At 49.0% G+C, this 25,069-nt stretch overlaps 1 protein-coding gene and 1 long non-coding RNA gene across 6 annotated transcripts in view; one reads left to right on the top strand and one right to left on the bottom strand.

The window, feature by feature from the left end:
- Positions 1–267: 267 nt before the first annotated feature.
- The window catches only part of LOC126548619 (uncharacterized), a 36,808-nt gene continuing 12,006 nt past the window's right edge, over positions 268–25,069 (top strand). The window contains exons 1-2 of the long non-coding RNA XR_007602991.2: positions 268–322; positions 424–520. This is a non-coding gene — a long non-coding RNA (uncharacterized lncRNA). The remainder of the gene's footprint in view (positions 323–423; positions 521–25,069) is intronic.
- Positions 22,052–25,069, bottom strand: part of LOC126548565 (nonsense-mediated mRNA decay factor SMG7-like) — a 125,274-nt gene continuing 122,256 nt past the window's right edge. For all 5 annotated transcript variants that reach the window (XM_050196793.2, XM_050196796.2, XM_050196794.2 and 2 more), the window contains one exon: positions 22,052–25,007. In XM_050196793.2, the coding sequence (XP_050052750.1) occupies positions 24,924–25,007 (84 nt within the window). In that variant the 3' untranslated portion in view covers positions 22,052–24,923. The remainder of the gene's footprint in view (positions 25,008–25,069) is intronic.

Raw genomic sequence — 25,069 nt, 5'->3', positions numbered from 1 at the left:
CACGTGAGCACGCGGAGCACGTGCTATGCGACAGTAACGACGTCGCTAACGCATGTAGCGTCACACGTGTCGCCTGCTACATTTTTGGCTCAGTGATCTTATCACTTTATGCGATTCATATTTATCCGCGATGTGGAGAATAATGCATTAGGTAGTCGTAAATTGTGATTTTTAAATTTGCATAACTCTGACTCGTCCGGCTAGTGGCACTAATTGGCGTGGAAACTGCCGAACAGCGCGCGAGCAGTCACGTTCGATTGGAAAGAAAGAAGTTGAAGCCGCAAGAATCGTGACGGGCGTGAGGAGTCGTACATTTTATAAAGTAAGAAAGGTGTTTATTATTTGTTTTCGCAGTGGCACCATGCACACACAAAACAAAACGGCACCCGATACGGTTAATCCACTCCTTTTCTTTTTTTTCAGCAAACGGAGACGACGTTTCAAGTGCCAACTTGTTATGCGCAGCAGCGGCCAGGAACAGCGCTCCGTGGTGATGCTACATCGATTCGTGCGCACCAAGGTGAGGAAATTACCGTCTTAGAACGCATGCCTCTCTCTGCCCAGCTGAGCGGGATAAACAGACGCAAAGAAAGCGGGAAAACATTGTCTTTGAAAAGTTTTCGTTTGTTTGTTTATTATTACGTAGTTCGCCGTTACGTAAATAAACTAAATAAGAGATGGAAGGAGAGAAAATTAAAGCTTTTGAAGTGACACTTCGTCAGTGTTATCGTCGGTGTCGTGGCGCCGGTGAATAAGAACGTTCCGGTGGCTGGCCGAGTGGGGTGGTGTCATGCATAGAGTTTCATACTCGGATTTTTGTACCACTTGGCATGAATTTATTAAATAAGCGCAGTGTAGATACCAAAATACGCGTTGGATCTGCATAAATTCTCTCTCGCTCCTCTCCCGGAATCGGTACGCGCATCACGCGAGGGGAGACACGCGAGTGGCGCCCAAATCTGTATACGGTGTACCTGCCAGGTATCGGTCTACATGCCTCGGGGGCTGCGGAACGTGGAGGCGAGTTTGTGTCCACTTCAAGAACGCCTATACACTGACCCGAGAATAAAAGTGGAGACCCGGCTGATTTCTGTAATCTCCATATAATCACACAATGATCGGTAAGCACAATGGACTGTCCTGCCCGCTAGCTGGCATGCGTGCACTCATCGCGTACCTTGCACAGGAGGTGAAATGTACAGAGTAAATTGCGCTAATAGTCGTTAATGTAAACACTGTAGATATACCAAATAGGACCTCTCTCTTCTAACTCCACACTTTCTCTATTCTGTTCCATTTTATCGCGGCAGCAATTATATGGACACTCCAGACGAGTTTCCGTCGTCATCGCCGGTGTCGCCGTGATGTTCCGTATAAAGTCCAAATGCGATAACATCGCGGCCGCGCGCCGTGTGCTGTAGGTGCCAGCGAAAGCTTGCGAGGGTGAGCTGAGAAGTGTGATAGCGTGATGCGGCAGTATCTTATCGCACTTGTAGGGCGGAAGGCGGGGAGGGTGCGCGCCGTTTTCTCACGCGTGCAAGCGGGGTAGCGGAGATGTGCGCATGCTAGGAGAGAGAGAAAGGGAGTGTATGTTAGTACGCATCTCCTCGTCTGCTCCAACTACGGCGGCTGAACGCGGCCGCGCGCGTCCTATCATGAAGGCATTCTGCGCTGGGGTCGAAGGCTAGCCGGCCGCATATAGACCATTTTCGCGAGGCAGTTTGCTCTAAAGGAAGGAGATGGTGATTTCGGCGGCGCACCGCAGCCTCAGCGAAGGCGCACGCGTACGAAACCATTATAGCTTCTGCCCTGCTACTGTGCGATTAGCTGTCGGAACTGCAACTGGGTGTTCGCCAACGCATTGGGCTCCATTCATGCTGCAAAAATGTGGAGCGGTAGAGGGTAAGCGTGTGCAGTAGTTTGCTGTAAAAATAGTGACTGGTATATATTTCCGCGCCAGTACTTCGATGAAGAAGAGGTCAACGCGTGTAGGCATGAGCGTTTTTGTCAAGGCGCAGTGAAGAAGTCGCAGCTGCGCTCGATATTAAAAGGCGACCCGCCACTGTGCCTCCTGAATAGCGCTGTTTCTGACGTTGCGACACTGGTGGAGGTGCTGGAGCCTGCAACCCCATGCAGGCAACCCCTGTTCGAAGCCGTTCACCCAGTACCGAAGCTCCACCTCTCACAACGACTCCAGTCCACCGTTTCAGTAGGCGCCTGCTCGGCCTCAGCCCGGAGTTCACTCCCGTTGCGACTCTCACCGACATGGCTACATCATCGGCACTCCTCCCTCCTTCACAGACGGCGCCTGGCCTTTCCCAGATGACACTTGAACACCCTCGCGTGCCCGACATCTTCCACGGCGATGCTTTTGAAGATGTTGAGGACTGGCTTGACCAGTACGAACGTGCCGCTATGGTCAATCGCTGCGACCTACAAAAACTTGCCCGTGCTTATTTCGCGCTTGAAAACAGCGCTGGTACGTGGCACGCGAACAGGGAAGCGAGCTTCCAAACGTGGGGCAATTTTCGTTGTCGGCTCCTCTATACATTCTCGAGCTCGGACCGGCGCGATTACGCGCAACAACTTATTGAGGCTCGGGTACAGAATCCCAACGAAACCGTCACCATGTATGCGGGGAAATATGGCCCATCTGTTTCGCCACGGCCCGCCACCGTGCCGTGGTGGCAACGGGAGTCTGTGAGACGACCTCCAGTTCGCCGTACCGACTAGTGGCGCGCGGCCGACCGTCGACGACTCTGCTTCCACTGCGGCGAACCAGGTCACATTGCCCGCTGCTGCCCCTATCCAGACGCTGGAACCGGTCCTTTTTCTCCTGCCGCTTCCGTGGACTTCGATGACCGTCGCGCCCCGAGCAGTGATCAGCTGTCGGCCAGCCCGGCAGCTTCACCACGTCGTCGCTGGCAGTCCCCGTCCCCTGTGCGTTACACTTCCCCAAACCGTCAGACTTTTACCACTGACGTCGGCAGGGGTGGTCGCTCCCCTAGTTCGCGCCGGGGAAACTAACAGCAGCGACCTCCGGGGGGAGGTTACCCTGTGTCGAGACGCCGAAAATACCCCATGCGCTCCCCACGAAGACGACCTGACGACGACGACTACTCACGCCGACAATGACGATATGACGACGACGAATAGTCACGCCGAAGACGTTGCCCGTGCCGATCTCAGCATTCTGATGGATGGACATCACATCACCGCACTTGTTGACACTGGCGCAGACTTCTCGATTATGCGGCAAGAGCTGGCCGACCGAATTAGGAAAGTGAAGACGCCGAGGACAGGGCCCCACATTAGAAGTGCCGGGGGTCAGCTAATGACACCAACGGGCACATGCACCGCCAGAATCCACATCGGTAATTCCAGCTTCGTTGCCACTCTCGTCATTCTCCCCGACTGCTGCAAAGACCTCATCTTGAAGGAGGATTTTCTGCGAGATCACGGCGCAGTTATAAACATTCCGGAACGTATGGTGACATTTTCTTCCAGCCCATACGGCGACACGATGAATGACGGGCAACATGAGCGTTTTCGAATCGCCGACGATGTGACCATTCAGCCGCGATCCTGCCCCCTTGTATCTGTATCATGCACGAAGCCCTACCACGGGGATGTGATCGCGGAGCAAATCGTTGCACTATTGCTCACGCAAGGCGTTTCCATTGCTAGAGGCGTACTCGACATGACTCATGGGCATGCAGAAGTGCTTCTCACGAACTTCAGCAATGAACGCCGTCACATCCAGAAGGGTACCGCAATTGCGTATTGCGACATCACCCAAGTTAGATTGTTTCGCTCTACAAGCAACGACCGACCCGCCCTCGACTCCTCTGTCTGTCGACGTCAGCTTCACCCTGTCACCTTCCGAGCGGCAGCGCCTGTTGGAGCTGATACACCAGTTCGAAGATTGCTTTTCGACTGTGTCAAAGGTCGCACAAATACCACTGACCAAGCACCGTATCATCACGGATGATACTGCGCGGCCGATTCGACAACATCCCTACCGTGTAGCTCCAAGGAACGCGAAGAGATTCAAAAGCAAGTGGAGAAGATGCTCCAGGATGATGTAATACAGCCTTCGAAAAGTCCCTGGGCGTCACCCGTGGTCTTAGTCAAAAATAAAGACGGCAGTTTGCGATTTTGCATCGATTACCGCAAGTTAAACCAGGTCACGAAGAAAGACGTCTATGCGCTGCCACGCATCGACGATTCGCTGCACAGGCTGCGGCAAGCACGTTATTTTTCATCAATGGACCTACGAAGCGGGTATTGGAAGATCGAGGTCGATGAGAGAGATCGTGACAAAACTGCCTTGGTGACCCCCGACGGCCTTTACGAATTTAAGGTACCTCCTTTCGGTTTGTGCTCAGCGCCTACCACTTCTCAGCGTCTAATGGACACCGTACTTTCAGGTCTGAACTGGCAAACATGCTTGGTCTATCTAGACGACGTCATAGTGTTCTCAGCTACATTTGAGGAGCACCTAAGCCGCTTACTCACTGTTCTCCAAGCCATACGCTCGGCTGACCTGACGTTAAAGCCCGATAAATGTCATTTTGGTTTCAGTGAATTGTGCTTTCTCGGTCACGTCGTCAGTCACGAGGGTGTACGACCTGATCCAGCCAAAAGAGACGCTGTGGCAAAGTTCCCCACACCATCCGACAAGAAGGCAGTGAGGCGCTTCTTGGGGCCGTGCGCCTATTACCGACGCTTTATTGCGAATTTTCCATGTACTGCTGCGCCGCTAACACGCCTGACACGAGACGATATTCCCTTTCTGTGGGGGGAAAATGAGCAAGCAGCATTTAGCGAACTACGCCAACGCCTGCAAACGCCTCCTGTTCTTGCGCACTTCGACCAAGATGTCCCTAGAGCACTTCACATTGATGCGAGCAATGTTGGTCTGGGTGCCGTACTGGCACAGTGGCAAGACTGCTCCGAAAAAGGGATCGCCTACGCTAACCGAACTCTCTCTCGTACGGAGGAAAACTACTGTAGGGAGGAAAACTACTCAACTACCGAGAAGGAATGCATCGCCGTGGTGTGGGCGTTTAACAAATTTCGCCCGTTCATTCAAGGTTGTCAGCGATCATCATTCTCTTTGTTGGCTGACTAAATTAAAAGACCCATCTGGCCGTCTGGCGCGCTGGAGTCTTAGGCTTCAGGAGTTCGACATGACCATCATTTACAAATCAGGAAAGAGGCACACCAACGCCGACTGCCTCTCGTGGTCACCCGTCGAGTCCGCAGGTAACGATGACGTGAACGTAGACACTGCATTTTCGGGCGTCGTCGACGCCGTCACTACTTCACAGGAGCAGCGCCACGACCCAGAGCTGCTCCCACTCACTAATTTCTTGGAAGGCCGAAGTAAAGACGTTCCGCGACTCTATGCCAGGGGACCGCCGTCGTTTTGTCTCCGGAACGATGTTCTATATAAGAACTTTACTGCCAGTGGCAGCACGCACCTGCTTGTCGTACCGGCATCACTTCTAAAAGTACTAAAAGCATGCCACGATGAAACCACCGCAGGTCATCTAGGCTACACGAGAACATTGTCCCGACTCCAAAGGAAGGACTACTGGCCGAAGCTACCCGCTGCTGTAAAACGTCACGTACAAACATGTCCGGACTGCCAAATACGCAAAGCGTCTCCCGGTAAGCCCACAGGTCTCTTACATCCGGTCGAGGTACCAGGCCAGCCATTCGCCCAAGTTCGAGCCCATTTCCAACTTCTACAGCCGGCAACAGATGGATCATTGTTGCCACCGATTACCTGACACGCTACGCGGAGACGAAAGCTGCACAGAGGGGCACAACAGCCGAAGCAGCAAATTTTTTCATTGAAAACATCGTCCTTATCGGCACGGCGCCCCAAAAGTAGTCACCACAGACAGGGGAACTGCCTTCACTGCCGAGCTTCTCGACTCGCGTCTCAGACTCAGTGGGACAAGCCACCGGAAAACAACCGCTTATCATCCCCGGACGAACGGACTAACCGAGCGTCTTAATAAGACCCTCGTAGATATGCTATGCATCTATGTCGACATAGAACATAACTGGGATCAGATTTTGCCCTACGTAGCATTCGCCTACAATACCGCTCGACAGGAAACTACTGGAATGACACCGTTCAGCTTGGTCCATGGTCGCGAAGCCACAACAATGCTGGATATGCCATGTTGCCGCACGAGTTTGACGACCGACATACCGACATTGACGAATTTACTCAGCGCGCCGAAGCCAGACAGCTTGCCCGCGTACGTATCTGCATTAAGCAAGACCAAGCTGCAAAACGGTACGATCTTCAACACAGGTCCACTTTCTACACCCCCGGCGACAAAGTATGGGTCTGGATACCCATACGCCGTCGTGGGCTCTCCGAAACTCCTACGACGGTACTTTGGGCCGTACCGACTGATCCGCCACCTGAGCGACGTGAATTACGAGGCCGTTCCCGACAGTGACAATAGCTCCAGTCGCCGCAAGCACTTCCCCGAAGTGGTGCATGTGGTACGGAAGAAGGCGCACCTTTCGACCTAACTTTCGCTTTTTTTTTGTTCTCGTTTTGTGTGTGTGTGCGTGTGTGACTGTCCTGTTGTACTCTGTCCCATAGTCCCGTTTAATTTGCGCATCGGGGCGATGCTTCCTTCGGAGGGACGCAAATGCCGCGCCAGTACACCGATGAAGAGGTCAACGCGTGTAGGCATGAGCGTTTTTGTCAAGGCGCAGTGAAGAAGTCGCAGTTGCACTCGGTATTAAAAAGGCGACCCGCCACTGTGCCTCCTGAATAACGCTCTACGACCCCTGCTCCTCACGTTGCGACAATATTAAGGATTGGAATGAATGTGCGTGACCAAGTCCACGGGCTGCTGTTACATAACGACTGACTGCCCGTGTTGCCGGCCTTTCGCGATGCACCACCTTTATGGCGGAGAAAAAAAAATCAAACATACGCCAGCTTTGTATCGCTAAACTCGAAAGAAAGGACTTCAACCCCCAAACGTCGGCAAGAGTGAGTATTGGTCGTAACACAGCGACAAAGGGAGTAGCGCCGCTTCCCGGCATAGTTTCTCGCACATCGTCTCGACACATCCACACCAACTCACACGCAACCTTACGCCCAATCTATCGCCAACGTATACAGAATAAGTGAATAGGCGCACGTGAATAAATGCGCCGAAACATGGGTGACGGCGACTACACGCGATGACGCACTAAATGCTCAAAGCTGTACATTTTGTGACAGTGCATAGTAAGCGAGTGGCTAACGATAATACGTCTTTGCCACAAGCTATTGCAAAGTACAGAATGTCTACGTTCCAAGCCTCGTGCGCAGCAAGAACAAATCTATTGCAACTGAGCACACCCGCGAGCTATTATGCAGAAAATATATAATCAGATAATGATCGACCGCACCGAGGAACTTTACAGTCAGAAAATATGACGTGCCGCCGCTCCAAAGTCATTTCCAAATAGAAAACCAATGACACTGATCCTGATTTAATATCTATCGGGCAGAATTTCTCGCGCCTGCGGCACTGGTACTGGATCAGTCATCGTCACCGGCGGCCTTTCAGCCACTTGTGTTCAACCACGGTTGCTAGATTTTCAATATATGCGGCCCGGGCTCCACTACGGTCGTTACTGCTATATATACATAGCACCTATACAGCTTTTAGTACAAGCTCCGTATATGCTGCTCGCACCATCCGGACAAGGCGTAATGATCTACGAACTCGCTCACATGTCCCCTGAAGCTGTGGCCACAAGTTCGTCATCCAGTCACCACCTACGATATCCGCCGAAACGGAGGTTTGCTGAGCCGCACCGGCGTCATGCACATCCAATGAAAACGCGGATGCAAGCAATGGCGGCACCCATAGGGTCGCCGTGAAAACGGTCTATAGATGATGGTTTCGTATGCGCTGCGTTCTCGCGCGCCTAGTTCGCGTTGAAGCGAGGCAGCACGAAGGGTGTTACGTTCGACCTGCGGGGGCTGGCGATCTTCGGGGAAGCGACCGTCGAAACCTGCGCGGCCCGCTGCGGCGACTCGCTTTGTGAAGACGACAATGCGCCGCGTCCCCAGCCGAACGGCGCCGGGATGTCTAGAGGCAGTCGGCGGACCAAGTATTGTTAGTGTATTCGCCGTCACCGTCATGGTCCGTTTGAAGCGGGGGAACTCCTGGAAGATGTTTTGCGGCGCCGTCTCACGGGCCTTAGAAGTCGTCAGTCAATGGACAGACGCGGCAGCCACTATCTGCGGGGTCAACTCGGGGATCAAGAGGCGCCTGCTCAGGGCAAGACCCGTGTCTGCGAAAACCCTCTCACCTTGGTGTAGCCAGTGAAACCTGTGCGGAAGTGAGTGTGTAAACCCTCCCCCTCAAATGCGGGTCGGCTACGATGACTTTGGACGCTCCGAATCGGTCGAAGGTTGAACGGCCCTTTCCCCTCACCTAAGGATCTAGGGAGGACAGTATTTATATAAGCAGCCGTTGTCGGCTCTTCAGTGTGCATTCTCTTTCAGTCATGCTAGACTGATGAACTGTAACGTTCTCGTGCAGATACTGTAAATAAATCCGATATTCATCGTCCTCGATGATAACAAGTCCTTCCCTTCAACAACGTCCTCAGCGTGGATGAGTTGGACGACGGCATGAACAATTTCATGCCCGACCCCAATCCTTACAACTGGCTGACAGCGGCGAGACGGACTTAGCGACGTGGTGCTGTGTCTGCGGCGAGTGCTTGGTTCTTGCTTAGACTCTCTAGGCTTCATTTTGTGGTTGTTCTGTTTAGAACAGTAGGGAAGCTGGATTGTTGTTAGCTAGGTTGTTTACCTAGGTATGTTTAGCAAGCAGGACCAAGGCAGTAAAGCAGCAATCATGGAGTTTAGGACACTGCTAAGAGACGAATTGTTGATTGTTGGTGAGGAACTGGGCCTGGAGGTACGCAAGGAAATGCTAAAATCGGAATTGTTGCAGCTGATTTCCGAACAGGCCAGTGAGGAGGACATTGAAATTGAATTAGAACTTCTTAGGAAAAGAGAGAAACGGGACAGAGAGAGAGAGAAGAACGGGACTGAGAGGAATGCGAGAAAGATCGCGAGTTAAGAAAACTGCAACTTGAACTTGAAAGCAAACGTTTGAAGTTGTCTCAATGAAGTGAAGGGGCTCTGGGACGATCAAGTGAGGCAGAATTATACCGCATGGACAGGCTGTTAAAGCCATTTGAGGTCGGGAACAACATAGGCTTGTTCCTAGGAAATTTTGAAAGGACTTGCGAGAAGATGAACTTCGGTCCGAGTACATGGCCACAGCGGTTGCTGTCTATGTTGCCGTGTGAGGCTGCGGAAGTAATCGCCAGACTCAGTATACAAGATGCATATGATTATGCAAAGGTTAAGGCTAGTCTTTTGAAGAAATACCGCCTTTCAGCCGAAGCTTTTCGGCAAAGGTTTAGAAGCACGGGCAAGAAGGATAGCGAGGGGTATCCGGAGTTTGCATACAACTTAAAGGCAAACCTAGTCGAGTGGTTGAAAAGCGCGGAAGTGTACGAGAGTAGAGACATGATTATTGAATGCATGTATCTAGAGCAGTTCTACAGAAGCATCCCACAATCTGTGAAGCTGTGGGTGCAAGACAGAGGAAATGTAAATGAACACTGTGGAAAGGGCGGCTGAATTAGCCGAAGAATACGCAACGCGTAGAAAGCTGAACGCCGAGGACGGAAATTGTAACGGTCGAAATGGACCGCGGAAACCATTTCCCTTCAAAAAGGGTTCGCCGACTAGACGACCGGAGCCTGTAGACGTGGAGGAAAAGCCCTCAGAAAAGAGCGAGAAGTCCAACGGGGAAACAGTACAAAAAGAGCAGAAAAGAAAATTCGAATCTTTTAGAACGATCCGCTGCTATAAGTGCCACAAACTCGGACATATCGCTGTAAGCTGCGGGAAGCTTAGCGTAGTTTTCTCCACGAGACGTTCATTTGAGGGATCGCCAGTCGATGGTGCGCAGGCGCGAGTAAGAGTGGGCGCGAGAGTGAAAATCTGGGGGCTTTTGCTCCTTGAATGTAGGAAGTTTCTTAGCACGTTGTAGGCGCGTGTCCTTAGGCGTGCCGGCATTGCCGAGTGGAGTCAAGTTTGTTTAACCTCTGACGCTGGCTGCCGGCGCGATAAAGTAGGTGAAGCAGCGGGCTAAGTCGTGGCGGATCGTAGCTTTCTCGCTTACGGCGATGTACCTTGTAAATAACATCACACGTTTCTGTGGGAGCAGTAACGACCGTAGTGGAGCCCGGGCCGCATATATTGAAAATCTAGCAACCGTGGTTGAACACAAGTGGCTGAAAGGCCGCCGGTGACGATGACTGATCCAGTACCAGTGCCGCAGGCGCGAGAAATTCTGTCCGACGTACCTTCAGAGCAAAGTTCTGACTGGTGTTGCAGAAGTTGCGGGGCGTGGTAGTGTTTAACTTAGCGTCGCAAGTTGGCGGCTGGACGTAATTATATTTATTCAATCGTGTTTTTCACTAATTGCAACAACGTGCCATTTTTCCGCATTATTGGCGGCGCCTCCGGGAAACCAAAGCGGCAACACGGACACCAAAGCTAGAACCCAGACTGGTCCGTGGGTTGGGGGGGCGGGGGGGGGGGCTCGCCGAGGCCTGCGCGTGCCAGGGGTGTATAAGATCGGCTGTCCCTATCGCGGACAGCCAATTTTTTATGCGAACGCCCCCTGACACGCTTCGGCCTCCGCGGCCCCAGCTCACTTGCCGCCCTGCTTCCAACTTTGATCCCCCCGCTAGCCCTTGGGTTGCCCTGGAGATCCTGCGCCGCCTGCTTTACTATAATCCCAGGTGCTCTCCTGAGGCCTCCGTTTGCCGGTTACATGTGCCCTCATAGAACAGTGCTTGTAAAATATCCGATCTATCGTGCGACGAAAAAAGCAACCCGCGATTTATACAACACCAGTCAGAACCTTGCCCCTTCAGACACAGCGATCACCAAATGGGGCGTCCCTGCCCACTGCCTCACCGTGCGGGCAGCCAGCGGCGGAGCGTAAACTCCACCGCACTCCGCAATGCCGGCATGTCTAGGGGACAAACGCATGCAACACGCGCTAAGAAACCTTCTCCATAGTGCCTAGGCAGAGTCATATATTCAAGGAGCAAAAGCCCCCACATTTTCTTTCTTGCGCCCGCTCTTACTCGCGCCTGCGCACAAACGACTGGCGATCCCTCAAATGAACATCTCGTGTTTTCTCCTACGTGGATGAAAAAGACGAGAATATGGATCTTCTAAGCCCATATCTTCACGACCTGCAAGTTAATGGCAAACCATGCCGGGTGCTGCGAGACAGTGCTGCCACTATGGACATTTTCCATCCGTCTTACGTGACGGTAGATGACTTCACAGGAGAAGTAGCATGGATCAAACAGGTTGTAGAAGAACACAGCGTGTGTCTGACCATGGCCAAAGTCAAAATCAGTGGACCGTTCGGGGAGCTCGTGACTGAGGCTGCAGTTTCCAAATTTTTGTTGCTGCAGTACCCTTACATTTTTTCGAATCGGTCGGATCAGTTACTGCGTGATAAAGGGCTTAAACTGGGAGAGGGTGTAGTACAGGCGCTAACGCGAGGCCAAGCTCGTAAAATCGCGTCGCTTTTGGCTGAAAATGAAAGAGCTGCTCCTGCAGAAGTAGCAAAAGAGGTAACTTCAGTACCCGAATCCGAGCTAGGCTTGAGGGATGAAAAAACGGTTGAGGAAACACTGCCAGCTGACCAGCTCAATGAGAGCATATCACTAGGGTGTCAAAGTTCACGCCTGCAGGAAGAGCCAGCTGACGCACTGGCAAGCGAGACAGGGTCGTTACTATCACCGGCCTCAAAGAACTTTGATCAGCTCTTATGTGTGCAGAGATAGTCACTAGCAGCCGAGCAAAAGAATGATGACAGCTTAGCTAAATTGCATCACACAGCTAAAGACGGCATTGCTAAGCGCAACACGATGATACAAGAGAGAGGAGGATTGTTGTATCAGCACTAGAGACCGAAAGGGCAGGATTCTAGATGAGTTAGTCGTACCTACTAAGTACAGGGAGGACCTTTTGAGTCTGTCATGAAAATGGGTGGTCTGGCCACCAAGGCATAAACAAATCGAAGGAAAGGTTTGCTTATGGAATGCTACTGGCCTGGCTGTTTCAAAGACGTAGAAAACTTTGTAAGATTATGTGATGCCTGCCAGCGCTCGGGTAAACCAGGAGAAACATGGAAAGCTCCCCTAAAGGTAGTGCCCTTAATAACAGAACCTGTCAGACGACTTGTGATAGACACGGTAGGGCCGCTACCAAAGACAAAGTCGGGTTACAGGTACTTGTTTACCATGCTGTGTCCGGCTACAGTTTCCGGAAGCAATCCCTCCGAAAGAGCTCAGTTCCTCCGAAGTAGTAGACACGCTTTTGTCAGTATTCGCACAAGTTGGGCTTCCAGCTGAAATTCAGGCAGATCAAGGGTCAGTATTCACCAGCTCACTGACTTCCACATTCTTACAAAAGTGCGGGGTAAAGTTGATACACAGTTCCGTCTATCACCCCCAGTCAAATAGTGTAGAGAGGTGGCATTCAGTGCTCAAGCGAGTTTTGCGGGCACTCTGTTACAAGCACAAGGAGGACTGGGAGAATTGTCTTCCGGCCACTTTGTTTGCTTTGCGAACGGTTCCTCATGAGGCTACAGGGTTCTCGCCAGCAGAACTAGTAAAAGGAGGACATTCCGCTCTCCACTGAGAATGTTAAGAGAGATGTAGAAGGAAAGAGGAGAGAGTCCGACAGCGGTAGAATACGTGCTACATCTGCTGGAACGGCTAAGCGCAACCCAAGAACTAGTCGAAAAGAACATGGGAGTAGCTCAAAAGAAGGCCAAGTTCTGTTACGACAAAAATTCGAGGCTTCGTACTTTTAAAGCCGGAGACCAGGTAATGATCCTCAAACCTTCAAGAAAGCACATACTTGAAGTTAACTGGGAAGGACCCGTTAAAGTGTTGCACAAACTTTCAGATACTAACTATTCTCTGAAAATGCTCGGTCGCATGAAGGAGGTGAGGATATACCACTGCAATTTGATGAAGCGGGACGTAGAGTGGAGCGGAGTCGTTAACTTTACCATCAAGGAGCAGGATGACACTAGTGCCTAGTTTAATGAGTATAAGGCGATCTCCAATTCTGACATCAGCCTGGAAGAAGGGGTAAAGCATTCGGTAAGCTCGCACGCTCTCAAACCCCACCAGCTGGATGAGCTAAATAGGATGTTGGTGGAATATCTCGATAGATTCAGCGATCGGCCAGGTAGAACCGAACGATATATCAAATGCACAAAATAGAGCTGACATCAACCGAACCCGTAAGATCAAAGCCTTACAGAGTGTCTCCATGACAGAGAGAAATTATGGAGGCAGAGATACAGCGCATGCTAGAGTTGGGAGTTACTGAGCCCACTGAGAGTGACTACACATCACCATTAATACTTGTAGAAACCCCTAATAAGGACCCTCGCCCGTGTGTTGATTACAGGAAGTCAAGTGTCACCACTAGGGATCAGCTGTACCCGATACTCAACATTGAGGAACGAATCGAAAGAGTTAGCGCTGCTAAATACATTTAAACTATAGATCTCGTGCGGGGATACTGGCAAGTTCCCCTTTCAGAAAGTGCCAGCTGCTATGCTGCACCTGTAGGCACTTTTCGCCCTCTCACCCTCAGCTTCGGGCTGAAGAACGCGCCATTTAGCTTCTCTAAGTTAATGGATATTGTCCTAAAAGACTTGCAGGAGTTCGCCTTGCCATATCTTGATGATGTAGCAATTTTTTCGGACAGCTGGGAACAGCATGTATCGCACTTCAAACAGGTGTTCTCACGGTTGAGGAAAGCCGGCTTAATGATGAAAGCAGAAAAGTGTAGGTTTGGCTGCTCGCAGGTTACTTATCTGGGCCATGTTGTCGGTCAGGGCACGAGACAGCCGGCCGAGCTAAATACAGCTACGATTGGAGCATTTTCACAGCCGCGCACGAAAACAGACATTCGTTAATTTTTGGGATTTGTTTGGCACTATCAACGGTACATTCCGAATTACTCGCAAATAGCAAGTCCTTTAACGGACGCCCTCCGAAAGGGAGCACCGAATAGCGTGCACTGGGATAAGGAGAAAGAGAACGCTTTTCAAAGTTTGAAAACGCTATTGGTTGCTCATCCCGTGCTTCACGCGCCAGGCTACATAAAGGAATTCATAGTTCATGTGACGCAAGCGACAGGAGTATGGGTGTGGTACTTAGTCAGGTCGGCGACGATAATGAAGAACATCCTATCCTCTATGTCAGCCGTAAACTAAATGTAAGAGAGGAAGCCTACAGCACTTCAGAGAAGGAATGTGCTTGTTTAGTTTGGGCAGCCCAGAAGTTGTCGTGTTGCTTGTACGGAGCGAGGTTCACCTTCGAGACTGACCACAGTCCTCTGACGTGGCTCAATCAAATGTCACACAAAAATGGCGGCTTGCTCCGATGGAGCCTCACTCTCCAAGAGTACAACTTCTCCGTTACATATAAGAAGGGAAAGTTGCAGAGCAATGCGGATGGTTTGAGTAGGCTAATTTGAATTCTGCATTTAGGGATCCCACCTAAATTTTGGGGTTGTTATTGTTAATTTTGTTAAGCCAAGAAGATCCCTTCTCATTTAGCAGAACTCCCTCCATGATTGCTCAATTTGTCAGCACAAAATTCCTGCAAAAATTGGCGTAGCGAAATGCAGCATTTGTTGTTTCTGCACTTATGTTTTCTTTGAAGCCTAGTAGGTCTAAAGTGAGATCCAAGATACGTCATCTTGGCGCAGAGCCGTGTTGTGGGGTCCGCTTTGCAGTTGCCTGGTGACACTGGTCGGTGAGTCAAAGCGAATTCATTGTTTTCTAGAGAAATGATGCAGTAATATTATGCCCAACATAGTTTTCAATGATACAAGAGATGAGGAAGCTGAAAATTCCAAAGAGGCGTACTTTAACCGAAAATCGGTGATTTCTAGCACCGTGATCTTACTGAAAGATAATGGTTCATGGTACACATTTCGATAATTATAACATCGGGGAACGAACTGCACACTCTGGCACCATGTCGAAAATATGTCAGCGAGCACGCTTTGGCATGGAAAACGTTTTGCGAGACATACTCTTTACTTGAAATCGACAATGACTTACGCATGGTACGTTAATGTCAATTGCCCCTGTGGGTCTTCAGCGTTTTCACATCTTTATTATATCCTCGTTCGCCGTCCCCTGATCAACAAGTACATGTCTACTGCCTGGGTAACCCCGATACAAACATGCCATACTGTACCGTTTCTGGCTCAGGTTCGCCGGGGTCGACGGTCCTCTACATAACAGGTTTTGATAACACTGCCTGGTAATGTTGGATTGTATACACGGTTTACACCGTTTGTGCTGCTATTTCCCGTTCTCTCATGCAGGTTAGCCAACCAGCGACGCGATCGTATATCATTGTTTGAAATGCACGTTGTTTGCATTCAGTTTCGCCTCACGTGATTGGCCTATGCCGCGCCGAGTCGTCAGTTGCGCCCGGCTGGTGACGATTCGGCGCACGGAAGATTAAGTGATATTTTCGCCATGATACTGCTACACACGTGTGATATTTGATTGTTTGAATGAGGTGCGTGGGTGCCATCACTCGAGAAAAGAGGAGGAAGAACGAACTGGGCTCACGCTGTGAATCTAACCAGTCAGCGCTGCAACCGCTGTTATAAATATAACCTGTAAATAGTTGCTCGCCTTACTGACTCGTCCTTCGCGTAACATTGTGGTGGAGTGTGCCGTTCCCCGTCCTCGCCACAGAGCTCCACAGCGGCCGCACCGTCCCGCTTTCCGCCATGGCTCGCGGTGACGACACCTCGTCTCCTTCTACTCCTGCGACCCCGACAACAACGTACGTTACAGTTACAAATCCCCGCAATCCTGGCATGTTCTCCGGCCAAGATAATGTCAACGTTGCGGACTGGCTCAACATTATGAGCGTGTTAGCCAAAACAACCGCTGGGACCCTACCATTATGCTAGCCAATGTCCTATTCTACTTGGACGGAACTCCTTGTGTCTGGTTCCGGACACACAAGGACGAGATATCTAGCTGGGATGCTTTCAAGGAGAAGCTCGTTGACCTCTTCGGATATCCCACCAATTGGCAGCTGGCTGCTAGAAAAGAGCTTGCTACCCGAGTTCAGTCTTCTACTGAATCGTATGTCTCATACATACAAGACGTGCTCGCTCTTTGCCGGAATGTCGACGAGAAAATGGCTGAGGTTGACACAGTCGGCCATATACATAAAGGGATCGCGGACAATGCCTTCAACTTGTTGGTCTTCAACAATGTGTCCACCATCGACGTCATTGTTAAGGAATGCCGCCGCTTTGAGCTCGCCAAAAGCCGCCGCGTCATTCCAATTCTCCTGGCTCCCTAAACACTGCTGCGACATCGTCTTGCGCTGACCTTACCGCTTCATCACCTTTAAATGAGCACGCCACACGTATTGTTCGCCGCGAACTCGAGGCTACAAGTCCTGCGCCGTTCCATTCACGCCCACTTGAACCCACCATTGACCAACTGGCCCCAGCGATCTCACTCATTCAGGCAGTTGTACGGCAAGAATTTGCAAACTTAAGTTTTCCTGCTGCCTGCTCCGTCTCCCGACCTGACGCCCGACTGGTGCCGACTGCTCCGCCTCACGGCGATCTGTATCCCCCCCTAGATACCGCAACCCTGCCGAGTTGAGAACTCCAGACGACAAGCCCATTTGCTTCCGTTGCCTCCGCATTGGCCACGTCGCTCGCCACTGTCGCACCTCCTGGACGTCGCCGTATTCAATCTCCTTTTCCCCGTCTCCTCGCGCATATGCCGACCCGCGCCGTTCCTCGCCTCGCCGTATGCTTCCTACTTCTGCCGTATCTGTCGATGTCAGTCGTCCTGCTCGCTTGCCGTCACCTCAGCGCTGTCGGTCCCCGTCACCCCATCCACGTTGCTATTCGTCGCCGACCAATTATGGACCATCCCGGATGGAAAACTAGGCCATGCAGCTCTTGGAGGTAGTGCTGCATCACGTTCGTCCTGTCCAAATCCTCCGTTGACGCTCCTCACCAACACGGACCTAATTGAAGTAGACGTAGGTGGTGTTCTGTTGACGGCATTAATTGATACTGGAGCCCAAGTGTCCATAATGAGCGCTAACCTATGTCGTCGTCTCAAAAATGTTCTTACGCCTGCCATCACTTGAGCCGTACGCATCACCAATGGCGCCACTGTTGCCGTCAGGGGTATGTGCACTGCTCGCAGAGGAATTGCTGGCCGCCAAGTTTCAGTCCTGTTCACCGTGCTGACCAGTTGCCCTCAAGACCTAATCTTCAGGCTCGACTTTCTGATGACGCATTCTGCCCTCATCGACTGTTCCACCGGTACGCTGTGCCTCGAGCTTATTCTTCTTTGAGACGCTCACCCCGAACAACCAAACACCCTCTGCACTACAGTGTTTGTTCGCTTACCTCCAAAAGCCCTAACCTTCGTCGAATTGGCCTTAACGGCAACCGTGCCTGATGGTGACTATGTCGCCGCACCTATTCGTGATGTCCTCCTGGCGTGCGACATCTCTGTGCCACACTCCGTCGTAACCCTTGCCGCTAATCGGATTGAAGCAAGTGTTAAACAAAGCAAGTGTTACATGAAAGCATAGTGGTGGCCACGCTCCGGTCAGTGACAGACGACCACGTCACTGCTTTTGCAGCTAACGCGTCTCCAGATCCTCCTGATTACCGGCAGAATGCCTTGAACCTCGACAGCCCATTACATCTTATGGTTGCTCCGGACCTCGCACCTGACCAAGCAGCCGCCCTATATCGCCTTTTGCTTTCCTATCACGACATATTTGACACTGACAATTGACCACTTGGTCAGCCGTCCCTTGTTAAAGGGACACTAAAGGTTAATATTAACCCTTTACTGCACCTTGTTGCATTTACGCAACATTCTGATGAACGGCGTTAAATACAGAAGCAAAGTCAGTTTGCAGCTGCCTGTACACGTTGTTGCATATCCGCAACATTGGTCTGTAAAACGCGCCACCTTGTGCTGTAATCTGTGCTAATCCTTCGCATCTTCTACCAAAACAAACGTGGCGGAGGCTGCGCGCGCCCGCGAGCAGTGATATAGGTAAGCTTTACAAACTGTAAATGTATTTCTCCATAGGACACAGCGCAAAAAAAATTCTTACGCTATGCTCCACATCCTTCTGACTTTGTAGGTTCAAAAAAACATTGTCATTTCGGAATAGTTTGTTCCTGGCGACACAACGTTGCTATGTTGCACAAATGCAACAACGTGTACATGGTTTATTTTCTTCGGAAAAGTGCAATGGGTACGAAACGCTGGTATGGCCCAGCAATTGCTCCTGATGGTGAAGGCAGTGACTATTCAATTAGTCACGACAGCCACGAGTGTAAGTCCGTTTCGATTCAATATGTGGAGAAGATGTTCTCTGGTCGAATTTCCTTTCTTCTTTTCAAAAGTACGCTGTGCCTCCGCACGTTGCCGTGTCACGTCGTCACGGGCACAGCTTTACGTCTGTGCTTCGATGTTCTACATTTTGACAATAACCCGAAAACACTGCATTGTTTTCTGGCTGCACGGGAATCTGCATGACATACTGCACGAAGTGTGGGAACCACTTTTGCTGCACAAGCATGTCCAAGTGCTTCTCTTTGTTCCACACTAAATCATAGGTGCACCAATGATTGTCTCGTGCAAATAAGCATCTGAGTATGAATCGCGCTAAATCTATCTTTTACTTTCAACTTCTTCTTTATTTGCACATTGTTGCAAATATGCAACATACCCTTTTTCTGCAAATTGAAACCACAGACATTCGCTAAAGTAAGTTTCCATGGGAGTACAGGTACTGTTATGCTTCCCTACAACTCCATGAATAATATTTTGAGGAAGCAAAAAATTGTGCAGTAAAGGGTTAAGTCAACGTGGACTGTTGAAATACCATCCCAGAAACCTCGAAACGCTCGCTTCCTGCGAAGAAGACACTTATTTAAAGAGAAAATGCGTTCTGAAGCGTCCGCGTACCTCTAGCGCCGTTAGATAAAAATTAGATAAAAGTTTAGATAAAAGTAGCCGAGCTAAAGCTTCCTCTTAAGAGGAAGCTTTAGCTCGGGTGCTCTTATCTAAACATTTGTAAAAGGAGAATTCGTTTTTCTCGGCAACCACTGCACCAAATTTGACGAGGTTTGTTGCATTTAAAAAGAGAAACTTAAAATCTAGTGACTATTGGTTTCAAATTTTTAAGTTAGGTTGTCAATTTTTTATTAAAAATTAGCAAAAATCGAAAATTTTCAAAAAACGAAACTATCAGTTTACAACTCTAATATAAGAACGAAAAATGATAACACAATTCTGCGAATTGCATCTAATAGTACATCTAAAGAGGACAAAACTGATATGTTACACATGAATATCGAAAAATTGTGTAGTATGGAAATACAGCTCTTGCAGAACCCTTGTAAACAACGTAACAAATTCACGTAAGATACAAATTGACATATCAAATTTGTCCTCTTTGAATGATCTAATGGATGCTGTTTACAAAACTGCGGTATCTGTTTTTCATGCAGAGCTATTAATTTATAAACTTCGTGCAAGTATTCTTTTTTTCGAACTTCCGAATTTTTGAAAATATTTTTCACAAAATTCGGGCCATAAATCGAAATCCCGCTTCAAACAGTCACTAGAATTTAACTTTCTCTCTCTTTGCAACAAATTTCATTAAAATCGGTCCAGGGGTTATCTCAGAAAAGCATTTTTGCGTTTTACATGCATATGAATAGGCCGCGTCGGAGTTGGGCCCGAGCTAAAGCTTCCTCTTAAGGGTTATTGCAGGAATTGATGATGGATGCTGTTTCGCATTATCTTAATTTGCACTTTATCTAACCCATATCGCAGTTATATGGTTCCGAGGATCTGCCACCGTAGCGGCGAGCCGTCACTCGAGGAAATAATGAAGCAAAAGGACAAGTTAAACGCAACTAGCGTTTTGTACGGCCGCAACTTGTTTCTCGTGCATACAGACCAGCCGACTAAGAACCAAATCCCTTTCTTGGTCGCTGGATCAATTTAAACAAAGAAGGTTGAACTAACGAAGCAACAGCAATGCGTGTGACGGTTGAATAAATGGTGACAACTTAACGCATCTCAAGTTAATCGCGCAGGCACCGAATCTGAGAAAACTGGCCTTCACACCTCAGGAGATGCCGATAAACCGCCATCCAAAAGGAGTGAAAAAGGCAGCAAAATGTTGACTGCCAAATAGCTGTTAAGTCTCAACATTAATTTGGCGGCGCTTTAGGAATGTGTGTGAGGAGTGGTGGCGTGGGCGGGGAGTACGCCATTTAATTTGGGGGGGGGCAGCCCCCCCCCCCCGGGTACGTGCCTGTTTACACTTCAAGATGGCGTACTCTACTGCCAGAACATTCACCCCGATGGCCCTGCATTACTCTTTGTGATCCCTAAACACCTTTGCTCAGCTGTTCTCCACGAACTTCATGACCTCCCCACTGCCGGTCACCTGGGTGTGTCACGTACCTACGACCAGATCCGCTGACGCTTCTTTTGGCCAGGGCTTCCTCGCTCCGTTCGAAGATACATAGCTGCGTGTGACAAACGCCAGTGACGCAAGATACCATTGACGCTCCCTGCTGGGTACCTTCAACCACTCGACATTCCCGCGGAACCATTCTTTCCAGTTGGTTTGGACTTATTTGGCCCTTTTCCTCTTTCTACCTCTGGGAACAGGTAGATCGCTGTGGCCACGTATTACGCCACATGCTACGCCATCACCCGAACGCTTCCTACAAGCTGTGCAACAGACGTCGCCGATTTTCTTCTACGCGACATGATTTTATTACATGGACCTCCACGACTTCTCACAGACCGTGGCCAAACATTCCTATCAAAAGTTATCGCGGACATCCTGCAGCCCTGTGCCACGAGGCACAAACTATCCACGTCATACCATACGAAAAAAAAATGGCCTCACGGAGCGTTTCAATCGCACTCTCACAGACATGCTCGCGAAATATGTCTCTTCAGACCACACTGACTGGGACCTCGCTCTACCGTTTGTCACATTTGCTTATAATTCCTCGCGCCACGACACTGCCGGTTATTCCCAATTTTTCCTTCTGTGTGGCCGACAACCAGCACTGCCCCTCAACACAACCCTTCCTGTTCACGCAGCACCGACCAGTGAATATGCACTTGACGCCATCGCCCGCTGTGCCCACACAAGGGAAATTGCCAATGACCGCCTTCTGAAATCCCAAGAGAGTCAAAGGCGTTTGTGCGACCGGCGGCACCGAGACGCGCACTTCCCGCCTAGTTCTTTGGTGCTTCTATGGTCTCAGTCGCGTCAGGTCGGCCTGTCAGAAAAACTGCTGTCTCGTTACACAGGCCCATACCGAGCACTTCGGGCCATGACTCCCGTCACCTACGAGATCGCCCGTGATGCCCCATCTGCTTCCCAGTCCAGCGATATCGTGCACGTTACACGACTGAAGCAGTATCACCCTCCCAGTGATGACATTTAGACGCTCCGGGACGTCACTTCTGCCGCCGGGGGATTATGCTACACACGTGTGATATTTGATTGTTTGAACGAGGCGTGTGGGCGCCATCACTCGAGAAAATAGGAGGAAGAACGAACTGGGCTCGCGCTGTGAATGTAACCAGTCAGCGCTGCAACCGCTTTTGTAAATATAACTTGTAAATAGTTGCTCGTCTTACTGACTCGTCCTTCGCCTAACACAATATATATATAAGATTGAAGATAAACCAAGAAGTTTTCGCTAAGAAAAACTCCCGAGATTAAAGACCATACTGGGGCTTGAAAAGCAAACTATGGAAGTCAAGGCAGCTTGCTGACCACAAACAATTCTCAGCCATAGTGAAGGAAATGTTTATTTGGATGTTTCAAGGGTACTTTGAAACCCAACATCAGGCAGGAACCATAACTTCAAAACATTTCAGTTATGCTGTTTAACAGAAACATTGCTCCGCAATATAGAAAAAAAAATGCAGTAGTTTTTATGAAAGAAAAAAAAAAGTACAGAATGATTGATCACTGCAGGATCAATAACATGGATTTCATTTAGTTGACTAAAAAAGTTACATAGTGCTTACATTCTCAAGTTTTAAACAAAGCGCACTCTCAACTAAGTGATCACATGAGAGGAGCACGTGGGTTATTTCAGATAAGATGAAACAAAGGGCAGCTGGCTGATATCTTGTTCATATTTTTATATGCCCCTGCCTAATGATTAGTCTAAATGGTCATTCTCTCTCTCACTCAAAAAAAAAAAAAAAAAAAAAAAAAAAAAAAAAAAAAAAGGTGAAATACAAGAAACCCCATATTATGATTAAATGGAGTGGCACATTCTTGTGCAGTGCAGTAGTACTGGCCAAGTTTGATCATGAATGAATCGGAATCGGTTTTATTCTGATGATTAGAAAGATTAGAGGATGTTAATTACAGAAGGTGGTCCTGAAGTGAAATACTGCAATGGGACCTCCTGGAAACAATGGAAACGAATTTTTGTGATATATTAAAAAATTTTGTCCCACAAGCTAAGGACTGCTGGAATATTCCAAATGGGCTTTTGTAGCTGCCATTTCACTTCGAAAGAATACAAAACTTGGCCAACAAAACATACCTCTTTGTAACCTTTCCAGCCTCAGGTCAGCTGGAACTTTAAATTTACTTGCTTTGTTGATATGCAAAAAGGAAACATGCTCTGTTGTTGGCGCATTATAGCTGAATGCCACTCTGCTGGACCCCAAGTACCCCATTCATTTATCATCAATGCTATGCTAAAATCTAAAAATTCATCTAGAGCTGTGCTAAGCATATATAATTAATGACAATGTTAATCTAAACATTAAACAAAAGCCCATCTTAGAATCGTCTTACTTTCTGTTTGGGTATTCCACTGTATGCCAATGACGACAATGCTCAATTATATGATGCTAAACTCTACCTAGGGCGGGTCACAACAGATGTTCCTGTAAGGGTTGGCATGGGCCTTTCTGTCCAAGAAATGTGTTCGAGATGTGCCTCAAGTGGTCGAAAGTGTACTTAAGCATACTTTATAATCTTCAAATGAAAATAAGCAATAAATCATTTGCTTGAGTTGTTAAGCAATGAATGACTAATATAAATTTTAAACAAAGGTGTCAATCGGCTGCCCTATACTTGATCTGATCTGAAATAACCAATGTATACGAAAAATTCCAAGTACCATTTGCCTTACAACCTTAAGGACTGAAAAGTAGAGCTTGTGCACATCTGCAACTCACTCTATACTTTCTGAGCTCACTGAAGGTAACGCATACCACTCACATAGGCATTGCAATGCCCTTATAAACAACTGAGACAAATAACAGACACAATACAGAAGCCTGCTGACCAGAAAACAAGGACATTGCAGACAAAGCTGTGCAGACAGCAATGCTGCTTGTACGAAAGAAATTGCAGTATATCTGTACGTGCATGCGTGACAAGAATCCCTTTGACCCAATCCTTTTAAAAAAAAAAAAAAAAAAAAAAAAAGGAGGGCAACCCTTGAGTCTAAAAAGCAGCAAGTGCATGGAGATATGGCACAAAAAGAATTTACTGTTTGGCATATACGATGTTTCCTACATCTTGTGCACTGAACCGTATCACTGTGCTCAATGACAAAAAAAGAGACAGTGTCATCCTTTCTGGTGTCTCGATTATGCTGCATTACAAGTGTTCAAACACACATGCACGCACAAGAAAGTATGAGTAAAAAATGCAAAATGCACTTACAGATGGTCCTTTTAAGAATAAACCAAAAGGCAAGCTTGAAGAAAACCTTTTGCCCTCTTTTGTCCAGTGTTTCAGGTGAGATAGCTAAAACCCGATACTAGAGAGATTTGTACTGCTACAATAGTTGAACTGGCCTGCAGAACTAAGCAACAGTTTTTGTGAACCACAGCTATGCCTCGCTCAGAGCAAAGCTGAGCTAAGCTGTGAAAGACCTTCAACTTAAACCTTTCTTTCCTGCTTACCCTGTTTCTGCAGCCACAAACAGTGAACCACACAAATGATGCAAGGTAAAAAAAAAGAAGGAAAAAAAAAAAACACATAGTGCACTTGAAATTTAAGGAAGGCATAAAATGATAAGCATAAACCAAGTAAATCTTGTCTTTGATGTGCACAGTTATGGTGTTGAGGACTGTGCTACTTTAGACTTACGTGGAAAGGTACCAAGCCAAACAAGAAAGACAAGAAAAACAAACTTTTCTCTCATCCTTGTTGGTAGCAGGCAAACATGAGCGGTCTTGCACAAGACCCCCACGGAAACTAACCATGGGCCCTGCTGTACGCGTACAAACTTTGGGGAAGGAGGCAAATAAAATGTCATAAACCCGACCTGAGCCACAGTGACTACTCCAGATGGCCAGGAAGGATGCTCATCACTTGAAGTGACACTCCTCCGTGAGCACTTCACCTTGTCCAGGACTGATTGAGAAGCATGCAGTGATCAAAACTTGCAAACTCCAGCTAGGCCTGGGTGCTCTGTTGACTCAAGTCACGCCTTGATGCTCAGTTCCCGAAAGCCAAAGAGTTTCCTTCTGCTGGCAGGGCCAATGCTCCATTGCCTGCTGTCAGCCAGTGGCCTTGCTTGCCACACTGCTTGGGCGACTGAACATTTGGGCATTCTGGTGACAAGAGCCTCATTCCCAACAAGCGCTTTGCTCCACAGATGGAAAGGGGGGGCGGACAGAATGCGTTCACTGCGCAGCACCATCTCTCCACTGCTTCTGCTGTTCAAGCAGACGCTCCAGCGGTGAGGGGCCAGGTCCCGACCACAGGGACTGCGTGAAACAGAAAATGGGGAGGCGCTCAAGCTGTAACTTCAGAAAGCATGGTAGCAAGC

Source organism: Dermacentor andersoni, chromosome 1, assembly GCF_023375885.2.
Source record: "Dermacentor andersoni chromosome 1, qqDerAnde1_hic_scaffold, whole genome shotgun sequence".
Classification (NCBI taxonomy): Eukaryota; Metazoa; Arthropoda; class Arachnida; order Ixodida; family Ixodidae; genus Dermacentor; species Dermacentor andersoni.
The sequence above is the reverse complement of the archived record's forward strand: the minus strand, read 5'-3'. Positions and strand labels throughout refer to the sequence as shown.